This window comes from Panthera uncia, chromosome E1 (assembly GCF_023721935.1).
Source record: "Panthera uncia isolate 11264 chromosome E1, Puncia_PCG_1.0, whole genome shotgun sequence".
NCBI classification, from domain to species: domain Eukaryota; kingdom Metazoa; phylum Chordata; class Mammalia; order Carnivora; family Felidae; genus Panthera; species Panthera uncia.
In genome coordinates this window covers 9,902,960-9,913,871 of record NC_064814.1, presented here as the reverse complement: position 1 = coordinate 9,913,871, position 10,912 = coordinate 9,902,960, and the positions used below count along the sequence as shown (strand labels likewise).

Here is a 10,912-nt window from a genome sequence, read left to right as displayed (position 1 = left end):
TGGGCCTCGTCCCGAGAGCCGGAAGCGGGGACTGCTTAAGAGGTCTTAACGGTTGGGGAAATAGGAAAGAAGCCCAGGGGCATCATCATTGTTGGGCCCCAGAGGCCTGGTGCTGTGGGGAAAAAAGGGGAACTTCCTGAGGGGAGGTCTTTGGGGCTAGGGGACAGGTCCTTTGGAGGAATCCACTTACTCTTGAAAGTTCTTTCTCTCCCTGCCTCTTTCAGCGATCCCTAGCAGGATCTAGTACTTCTGTGGTCCTTCGTAAGAATGCTCCTAGCTTGTCTGCAGGAAAGACTTCCAGACTAGAGGACTGGACACTAGGATCGAGATGGCCACCAACCAGGTCTTCCACATACGGGAACCCGTTATCCCCTCCTCCCTCTCCTTTCCCCTGAAAGAGGAGTCTCAGCACAGTTATTTACAAAGATTTATTACGGCACAGGAGTGGTTCAGGCCTGGAGTCAGGGAAGAGGGGAAGGGGGCAGAGCAGCTGGAGGACAAGGAGAACCTGGCTTCCCCACCGTGTGCCCCCCCAAGGACGTATACTAGGCGGCATTCCTGGCATCAAAGCATAAACAAAACGCAACAAAGCAGCCTCTGCTAGTCCATCTTCCAGGCACCCAGGCTGGGGAGCAGGAGTGATAAGGGGAAGATTTCCAAAATGTTGAAGCTGAGGAGAAGGATGCCTGAATCCTGGGCCCTGGGAGAAGCCAGAGAGAGGGGTGGTAACTTGAAATCCCCCATAGGAGAGGGGATGGAGAAGGATCTAAGGGTACCTAACAATTTCTCAGTACCCTCTTTCCCCAGATCTTAGGGTCCTGCCCTGTGGGTTTCCTGTGCCCAGGGGAGAGGGTCTGGGGAGTGGAATTGTGAAGGATAAACCTTTGCCCCCACACACACACCCTTACTGGATTATCTGATGCAAAGTCTCTCACATCCCGCCTCCCTCTGGGTAAATGGGGGAATGACTGGCAGGGGTAGGCATCAGGCAGCAAGTACCCAGGAACTCTGGGCATCAGCCAAAGGTGGGCAAACAAGCAAACACAGACCAGCCTTAAGTCTTCTAGAAGTCAGAAGCCACAGCCCTAGCGAGTGAGGGGGAAGGGTACAAAATAGGGTGGGGACAGAGTGGGTTTCTGGGGAACAGCAATGCCCCCTCCACTTCCTTCTGAGAGATGCAAGGCCGGATGCTTATGTGCCAGGCTCAGGGTGGGCAGGGCGCTGTGGCTCCTCCCCAGACTCTGCAAGGCAAGCAGAGGGACTCAGGGCTTGGCCACGCTCATGAGAAATCCCAACCCACCTCCCCACCTCCCCATTCCCCACCACCAAGCCTCACCATTTAGTGCCAGATCTTCCACTTGGTCCTTGGAGCTTCCATCTCTCTGGGGCTCATCCAGAGGGGGTGGGCGCTCCCAGGGTCCCTCCAGACCCTGGCCACAAGTTATCTTCTCCCCAGCTGGGGATGGGGTAGAAGGGATAAAAACTCAGGCTCTTAGGTATCCATTCAGTGGTCCTGGAGCATGAGCTGAGTTTCTGTAATAGCTAAGGCTAAGCTTTCTGAGGGCATCCTGGTATAATAGACAGAACACTGGCCCAAGACAGCTCTTCCGGTGAATAGTTATATGACTTAGATGAGTCAGTTATTACCTCTCTGAAGGGGATAGTAAGAGGGAAATTGTGTAGATTGCCTTAAATAAGACAACAGTTACTACCCTGACCAGCCCAGCACCAGCACTCCAGGAGCGGTGGCAACTGATATTGGTCCTTGGTAGTCTTGTCATTTGCCCCTCTGCCCTACTGCTTCTCCTGAGAAAACATTCTCCTCTCACCTCCTCTTTACCTGTCCTAAGGGTCTCAGTGAGAGTGGACTCAATTTCCAACAGGAGCTTTTGCTCCAGAGATGCAGAGAAGAGGTCCAAGGCATTTTGTTTGGATCTGAGGGATGGACGCTACAAGCAGGGGTGGTCAACTGTTTTTCATCCCCATAAAATGAAGGACCAGAAAGTTTAATGTGCACTGGGAGGGATAGATATGGCACAATCTACTATAGCTAAGCATGGAAAAAACAGCCATGGGAGGGACAGAGATCTTTCTGCCTAGGAATTCTCTGGGCCTTGGGTCCTTTTGTGGAGATTTCTAGATCTGGGGTCTCTAGCTCTGAGGCCTTCTGTGTCGGTCTTAGGCCCCTCCTTGGCAGGTCTCTTCCCAGGCAGTTGGGGTTGGAGGTGCTGAGGACAAGGTTGGTTCTTGAATCCTAGATTCTCCATTTAGACACTAGAGGGCACCCTCTCACCTCCAGCCCAGGAAACAAAAAAAGGGGAGACACAGCCACAGGGTCCTGGGGAGGACTTAGAAACCAGCTCTCAGCCTCCTAGCTGAAGACCACAACCTATGTTCAGAAATGCAGGTAAAGGGGGCATTGGGCCCTCTTAGTTGTCTATCCCTGTGTTTCCTTGTACCCCTTCACTGCCATGGCGAGGAAGTCTTTTCTTGGGTCTAGCCTCAAACCTCAAGTGGAAGAGAGGAATTATCAGGGACAACCTGATTGGGAGAGGGACAGGGTCAGGATGAGAGCAGCCCCAGTAAGCCCAGCAAGGCACATACGGGTGGGAGGACGGGCAAGCCCTCGCTGTATGACCGCAGCTTATGTGTGTCAAAAAAATCCCAGGACTCTCAGGGAGGAACCCACCTAACCCATACTCGTGGAACCCAGGCATCTTGGCCCCGTCAGCTTACCAGGCCCCCTCCTGCCCTTCAGAACTTCAGCCTGGCTGTCCTCCTCCTCCTCTTCCTCTTCCTCTTCCTCCTCGTCTTCCTCGTCTTCCTCTCTAGGGTAGCCCAGCTCCCGCAGCTCCCCCAGCTCATCCTCCTCCTCTGAGGCCTGGTTCTCGCTCAGGTTGCTGATGGACTGGAGATGCGACTCGGCAATGCGCTGCACAGCTGGCATGGGGGAGGCAGGGAGGCAGGAAGGCAAGGGTCAGCCAGACCAAGAAGCAGCCCAAGAAGCTGGAGAGGCATGTGGCCCAGCCTCCAGTCTCCTTCCCGTGGCTAACCCCCTCAGGGGTATAGTTCAAAAGCTAAAGGTCCCAGATCAGTTTGCTGGGGGGCCAGACAAGGGCAAAAGCAGCAGGCATTAGATCCTTGATCATGTGTGACTCCTAAGCTGTCCAAAGATGCAGCCCCCCACCAAGGCTGGCACTGGGCAGCTCCCCCAAACTATAGGGTGTCAAGCTAGACAAGACCAGGCAGGTACAGCAGCAGCTTAACATTCCGTGGCTAGGGAACTTGTTTCTCCAAGGACCCAGTACTGGAGACAGTGTCCACCAGTTATAGCCCTGGACAGAAGGCATAGGACCCATGGGCCAGGGCCTGGGGGATCTGTCCCTTTTAGTTTCTCTCAGAGTGCCCAGACTGCCTAGGGCCCATTGCTTACCCCAATCCTGCACACACCCCCTCCAATTCTGGGCTTGGTCCCCACTCCCTGGCACTGCCCACGTCATAAATGCCACTCCACACATCTCTGCTCCGGGTCCTGGGGTAGGAACAGTTTGGAGACTGAGGATATAATAGTCTACAGCCAGTGAAGCCTGTGCCTGGGGATGTGGAGTGCTCAGACGCAGCCCCCACAATCTTGACCCACATCCCCAAGCTTCCAGCTCCCTCTGTGGTGACCTAGAAAGCAGCAAACACCACCCACCCCCCCAACACCACCAAGGCCTGCTGGGATAGGGCCTAGGAAAGGAACAGTGTGGGCAGCTGAGGAGAAGTTTCCAAAAGATGGAAAGAACTGGGGGTTAGGAGAAAGGGGCCAGGGCTGGGGGATTCTGGGGCAGTGGCAGGGGTTGAGGGGAGGCTGTGAGGTGTGGCTGGGGCAGAGGCAGCAGGGAGACCAGGAGCTGGTGGAAGTTTAGAGCACTGGAGTCACTGAACTCACAGCTCACAGAGAAGATGCTGACAAGCTAGGTGCTGGGGTTCTCCAGCTCCTTCTCCGTGGCAGGCAGCCCCTCCCCTTAGAAAGCCCAGAGGGGTAGATCCAGGCTGGAAACCTCCGGTGCAGTGAACAGGGCACCACGCTCCTGCCAACTCGGGACTGGCACAGAGGGTGCATTGTGTGTGCCCACTACCCCGCCCTGCCCCGAGTTCCCAGCCCGGTGCCTCCTGCTGGCTCTGGGCAAGCTACTCAGACAATAAAAATGCAATAAATCGCCCTGCCCTGGCCTTGGGGACGCAGCAGCACTTCACCTTGAGCCAAGTGTGAGAGCTTGGCCTTGGGGAGTCCGCTTCAAGCCAAAACTCAGTGTTGTCCACCCTCCCCCGGAGGTCCCTGGCTTCTCCCCCTACAAACCCCCGACCCCGCCAGGTGCGCTCCCTTGGCCAGAAAGGGGCTGAAGCCTGCGACACAGTGCCCTCCAGGTACAGAAGGGTCCTCTGAGGGTTAGGGGGAAGGGAGGAGAGGAAGGAGGTGGCTGCTTGAGCAACCACCCTCTCCCCTAGTCGGGGGAGTACAGTTCAGCTCCTGAGCTGAAGTGCCGATAGGTGTGCAGTGCCTGTGCCGGCGCCCCGGGAGCCTCCTGCGCACGCGCCTCCCCTTGTGCCTCTCGGGGCTCCCTGAGGTTCCCCCCACCAGCCCTCTCAGCTGTCTTCTTCTCTATCTGTCCTCATGTCTGGGACCCTGGACCACCCCCCCCCAACCCAAGTCTCCCTTTTGAAAGGTCCCCAGCACAGCCCCCAGACTGCCCTGCCTCTCCCAACTTAGACCCTCCTAAGGTGCAGCCCAAAGGGACAGTGGCGGTGGGACCACATTTCTAGCCATTGCAGGATGCCCGGAAGCACTTGGGCCCTATTCTCCTCACCCCTGCCTTCTTCCCCATGCTCATAACCAAGAATCCAAGGGACGGTTCTTGTCCCTCACGTCCATTCAGCCCTCCCCAGCCCAGAGTAGGAAGGAGAGAGGTCCCGTGTTCTCTCTTGAGAAGATGCCACCCCCCCCCCCCCATTTCTACTGCAGGGGCTTGGCCTTCCTCCATATCCCTACAGGTGGGAAGTCCTTCCAGGTGCTGAACCCACTGCCCACATGCTATCCCTTCCTCTTTCTATCCTGGGGTGGGGGGGGGAGAAAATGCCCTTGCCCTTCTCTCCTCTCTTCCCAGCCTCTCCTCTCTGCTCCCAACCCTGGCAGGCAGGCTGACAGGTAGGTGACAGGTGTGCCTGTTGACCTTGGCCAGTGCTGGGAACTCATTAAACCCACCCCAGAGGGAGCTCTCAGCACACCCATCCAGCCATCCGGTCCTCCCTCCACGGGAGGAGGGGGCTGGCCAGGCAGGAAGAGCCTCAGGCCTGGAGCTGCAGTGGGGGGTGGGAAGGCATTCTTTAGCTCAGTTAGGAAGAGTCCCTCCCCATCTCCACACCTTCTCCTCCAGGTGTATCTCCCCCAGCTTCCCTGCAGATAGCCAAGTCTCCAGGCTGACTCTAGAGGCTCTCTCTGATTTCACACCTCCCCCATGTACATTTCCTTTCCTCATCCTAGAATGCCCTTCCATGCCTTGTGTGCCTGTTGAATTCCTACTTATCCTTCAAATCCAGGCTTAACCATCCTCTCCTCGGTAGCTCGCCCATGACCCTTTGAGGCCAAAGGCCCCAAGAGGGCAGGAGCCAAATCTTACTCCCCTGATTTTGCCCAATGCCACCAGTGAGGCCTGGCATACATTAGGTGCTCTATAAGTGTGTACTATAAGAATGACTTGTGTTTGGAGCACTTGGGTGGCTCTGTAGGTTAAGCATTCGACTTTGGCTCTGGTCTTGATCTCACTGTTCAGGAGTTCAAGCCCCGTGTCAGGCTCTGTGCCGACAGCTCAGAGCCTGGAGCCTGCTTCAGATTTTGTGTCTCCCTCTCTCTGTCCCTCCCATGCTCTCTCTCTCTCTCTCTCAAAAATAAATAATAAAACATTTTTAAAAATTAAAAAATAGACATTAAAAATTTTTAATAAACAAATTTAAAAAAAAGAGTGATTTGTGTTTTAATACAGAAAGGAGAAGCAGGACCAAGAAGCATCCAGTTTGCTGACCTCTGCAAATGTTATGCCACTGGGAGAGGGGAGTAAAGGCTGCACCTGAAAAAGGTGCTCGTTGGAGAGCAGGGGACCAAAAGGTGGCCTGGGACACACTTGCAAAGAGGGGGTACAGTACTGAATCACTTTATGTTGATGATACTTGTCATTTTAGGCCAGCTATCTCTTTTCTTCCAATCCCACCACCTTATTTTAAGGCCCACAGCCACCTCTTTCAGCCCCTGGGCCCCTTCATTACAAGGCCAAATTAAGAAAGATCTGGTCCCTAAGTAGTGGTTGGGGTACACAAGACAATCCCTCCCCTTTGACAAAAGCTCAACATTTCACCTCCCTCCCCCAGTGTCAGCCCTGCTCCAGGGGCCGAGGGGACAGCCAGACTAACACGTGGGGGGGGGGGGGTGGGGAGCGGTGAGGTGGAACAGTACCTTTCAGCGAGGGGGGTGTGTAGGCACATGGGTTGGGTCTCTTCGATTTGAGGTGATGCCCCTCTCCTGAGGCTCTCTGCCAGGGTAAGCACCAGGTTAAATAGACTCACCGAGGCCCCTTCCCTCCACCCTTCCCCCATTCCACCCCACCCTTGGCAACCCAGGCCAACTGCCCTAGCCTCTGCGGATGGGTCCAGGTGCCGCTGCCCCTCTGGGTCCTGCTAGGACTTAGGCTTTGGAAGGGTCTCCATACGCCATAGCCTGGCTCAAGGTAGAACCCCAGCCCAAGTCTGAGCAGAGGAAAGACAAGGGCAGAGGAGTATGTGCTGGTAGAACCCTGGCACCGGGCACTCTTACCTAGGTGCCAATTGATACGCTCATGTGTCCTTCAAGTGGCATCCTGTATTAGTCAGGAATGATCCTGTCCAGCCCACTGCAAAGGGGCCCCCCCGCATTCCTCCTTCCAGCTGCCCCTAGAAACTCACCTGGTGAGGGGAGGCCTCCTCCTCTGAGGGTGTCCACCAATGAACCAAGGGAAATGGAGGGAAGGAGAGAGAAGAGGGGGAGAAAAGAGAAGAGAGAAAGAGAGAATTACTTTCCCCAAAGGCTCAATCTCTGGGGAAAGGGAATGTGTGCCCTTTCCTTCCGGGTATTTGGAAGTGCCTGGTCAACAGATAAACCCAAAAGAGTTTGACTCCCAGACCTTACCCACTCTGCCCCATTTTCTGCTCAGTTTCCTACTCATGGGACTTAAGGAAGGGCCACAAGAAGGCATCAGAGTTAGGGTGGGGACAGGGCTGGGGCAGCAGGGAAGGGGCCCACCTGGCGAGGAGTGCTCTGAGAGCCGGAACAGCATGGCAGGGGTTGGTCTCCTGCGCCGGATCTAAGGAGATGGAGAAAGAAGTGGGGGGGGGGGGGGTTTTGCGGGATAGACCCCTGCCCCCCCCCCCAAGGCAGCAGAGAACAAACAGTGCTTTGAAATCCCCAGGGAACCTTTGAATCAAAGACTGTCAGAGCTGAAAGGAACTCTATAGCTCATCCAACCCCCTCATTTTACTGAGGTGAAAACCCAGGGCTCAAGGAAGTTCAGCACAGAGCTCAAGGCTACAGCTCACCATGGCAGAGAAAGGAGGAGAAAATCCCACCACTGACTTCTAGCCCACGCCCACCCCACTCCGTGGCTCCTCCAGAATGGGCATCTCCCTTTCCACCTTTCCTTATCCAGGAAGCCCATCCTCTCCAGCTTTTGCAGATACCAGACCTCCAGAGCCGAAGCTGGCTCTGGAAGATGCCCCATGGGCCACGGCACCCACGTGGCCCTGCCCACTTAAGGTCAGCTCAAGGGCTTCAAAGAAACTGGATCTAGCTGCAGAGGGAGGCTGAGCCAGGGCACTGCAGACACCTGCAACCCCACACTGAGACTCAGGGGTGGGCCTGAGCCCCAGACCCACAGGGTCCTGGAGGTGTCCCTGGAGGCCTGTGCCTGGGTCCCTCTAGCAGTCTCTCTCAGGCTGTAACTCTTGGCCCAGTGCTCATAAAAAAACAAAAAGTTGTCCTCCTTGGTATGTGAGCCAAGCTAAACAGTGAGGGGGGGGGCGGGCACTGGGCACTCCCAGTCACTGCTCCCCCCCCCCCCCCCCCCCAGCTCTCAATCAGACCAACTGTCAGTTAATTAGGTCCCCTCTGAGCTCCAGGGAAATGCACAAAGAGAACCAGGTGAATTAAGCTGAAACTGCCACCTCCCCCTGCCAAGCTCTCCAAACTGCCCTCCAGACCCAAAGCTGCTTAGGCCCAGGACCTCCCCCTCCCCCCATGCCTCCCCTACCTCCCCCCAAAAAGTCTTGGCCCACTCTCACTGCTCTGCTGGGTGCCAGCTGCAGCTCAGCAACAAGTGAACACGCTACTTTGTGGGGGGCGGAGCCCTCTTCTCCTCTCCCTCCGTCCACCTCTACCACCTTTGGAGACCTCTGGACCCCCCCCCCCCCCCCCCCCCCCCCCCCCGGCCCCCCGCCAAGGCTCTCCAAAGGACTCAGTACTCTGTGAAGAGGTCTGACTTCTGGGACCACCCGTCGCCCCCCACCCCCATGTTGTGGCTCTGTGTAGGGCCTGGCAGGGAAGGAGGTCAGCACAAGGCTCTGGTGGCCGGGCCCAGGCATACACGGTGGCACCAGAGAGGGGCAGAGCCTGGGGCCGCGAGGCGGAGGCCTGTTCTGTACAATGGGTCAGTGCCCCGCGTTTCTCACTTCCGACCGGCTCCGGCTGGGGCCAGGGCGCAGCGGTCCGGGCGGGAGCCTAGAGAAGGAGGACACCGAGCAGGGTCCAGAGCACAGTCTCCCCGCCCGCGGCCGCTCCCAACGGTCCTGCCCCGGACGCTCGCCGCCTGAACGGGAAAAAAGTTGCCCGAGTCTGCAGCGAACTTCACGCGCTGCCCCGCGCCCCCGCGTGTCCGAGGCGGCCCGAGACTCTAGGTCGCCCCCCCCACCCACCCCCGCCCCGGGCCGGTCCGGCCCCGGCAGCGCCCCGCCGCGGGAGGAGCTGCCGGGGGTGGTGCGCGGCCCCCTTACCATCTCCACCTGGCGGGGGTCGAGCTGGCTGGGGGGCGCGGGCACCGAGAACTGGATCTTCTTGCGGTCCTTGGGGTCCATGGCGGGCGGGGTGGCCGGCGGGGCCGGGGGGGGGGGGTGGGTGGCGCGCGTCTCGGGGTCCCGGGCTGCGGTCCCGGCTCGGCTTCCCGGCGCTGCTCGGGGCGCGGCGGCGACCGCTGGCTGTGCGCGGCGAGGGGGAGGCGAGCGGCTCACGCTCAGATAAAAATACCGCGCGCGGAGACGGGAGGGCGCGCGAGCGGGAGGGGGTCGCGCTGGCTCGGAGCGCCCCCGGCTCTCGGCTCCCGGCTCTCGCGCTCGCCCGCCGCGCCCGCTGCGCGGGTCCTCCGGCGCTTGCGGCCTCGGCTTCGGGCTCGCCGGCTCGGGATCGGTGTCTTTCCCTGAGTCTCGCGTCTCCCTCCTTTCCTCGCTCTCTCGGAGGGTCTCTGTGGGTGTCTCCGCCTCCCTCTCTCTCCCTCCCTTCCTCTCCTCGCGCCTCTGTCTGTCTGTGCCTTTCCCCGTCCCTCCAGGTCTCACCCTCTGGCCCCAGCCTCGGGGTCCCCGGCCCGTCCCCTCGGCCTGGGACTGGCGCCCGGGGGCTTGGTGGGAGGGCTCAGGGGGAAGTGGCCAATGAGCACCGAGAACTGTGTTCTCCCCGGGGCGGGAGGAGGGTGCGGAGTGTGAGCCAGGACCGGGGAGCGGGCTGGGGGCCCCCTGCCGTCTCCCGAGAACTTGAAGCTGCATTATTGATGGAGTCCAGCAGGGAGCATAATGGGGGGAGGCCGGCGGGGCTGGGGGGGGGGGGAGCAGGGAGAGGGGCAGCAGGGAGACGGGACTCTGACTTTAACCCCTTCGTGGCCTGGGTCCTTGGAGTTTCACGGGGAGGACTGCGAGGTCCTGGAGAAACTACCACCAGCATGTCACGCTGTGAATGGGGGTGTCCTAGAGAGCCAGCGAGTGTGAAAGAGCTGGTGTGCGTGGGAGGACACGTGTCAGTCATCATGGCAGGGAGTGTGTGTGAGTGCCAGGGGCCCTGTTGGGCCTGTAGGGGGGGGGGGGGTGTGGGGGGGGGGGGGGGGTCGGTGTGCATGAGTGTGTGTGAGTCTGTGTGAGTAAGTGTGTCAGAGTGTCAAAGATGCGGGTGTGAGTGGCAGGGTGTGGGAAGACTGTGTGCTGGGGGAGGGTGTGGGTGTGGGGGAGGATGTCAGAGACTGTCAAGGTGATGGGCTGGCGTGTGGCAGCTTGCAGAGGGTGGGGGGACTGTATCCACAGCTCTAGCCCGTGCAGAAGAAGGAGATGAAGTTGTGATGGGGGGCGGGGGGATGTGTCCCTGCCCTGATGCACCCTGGGTTCACGTGTCTCCTCCTTTCTCCCCAGATCTGAAGCGGGGGAGACTGAGCCAGCCCAGGGGGACAGAGTTGGGGGGCTGCCTGTACCAGTACACGTGCCATCACGTGTGTGAGCTCGGTGCATTCAGGAACAGAGCTGGGGGGAGAGGTGTGTGTGCTCATTTCTGAGGTGTGAGCCTCTCTCTTTGCAGAGGTGTTTGTGTGCGTCTCTGGAGGGGAAAAGGGAGGGGCGGGCCCACTGGGTTGGAGTGTCCCTGTTTATCTGTCCAGGCCCTGGGTATCTCTACAGGTCTATGGGTGAGGGTCTGAAAGCTTCTCTGTAGCACTGAGAGGGTGCATGTGTAGATGTGTACATAAGAGTGTGTCTTCCTTCGGGCTCTGTTTGTGTTGGCTGTCTTCTCTCCTGGTCACACTCAGACCTGGAACAGTCAGGAGCACTCCCCAACCCCCCACGCCCCGCCTCCTCCAGCAACTTTTCCACTCCCAGC

The 10,912-nt window shown here is 58.5% G+C and overlaps 1 protein-coding gene across 7 annotated transcripts; it reads right to left on the bottom strand.

The window, feature by feature from the left end:
- Positions 1 to 414: 414 nt before the first annotated feature.
- On the bottom strand, positions 415 to 9,166 carry PPP1R1B (protein phosphatase 1 regulatory inhibitor subunit 1B). 7 transcript variants are annotated; one of them, XM_049635943.1, is made up of 7 exons: positions 9,058 to 9,166; positions 7,316 to 7,376; positions 6,979 to 7,001; positions 6,494 to 6,569; positions 2,737 to 2,940; positions 1,337 to 1,456; positions 415 to 700 (listed from the first exon to the last, which is right to left on the bottom strand). In XM_049635943.1, exons 1-7 carry the CDS (start codon positions 9,136 to 9,138, stop codon positions 546 to 548), a joined length of 720 nt encoding a protein of 239 aa, XP_049491900.1. In that variant the 5' UTR covers positions 9,139 to 9,166; the 3' UTR covers positions 415 to 545. The 7 variants fall into 7 exon arrangements, with proteins under 7 accessions (XP_049491900.1, XP_049491902.1, XP_049491904.1 ...); XM_049635945.1 differs by having other exon boundaries at positions 9,067 to 9,159; XM_049635947.1 differs by lacking the exon at positions 9,058 to 9,166 and adding an exon at positions 8,737 to 8,903.
- Positions 9,167 to 10,912: the final 1,746 nt, after the last annotated feature.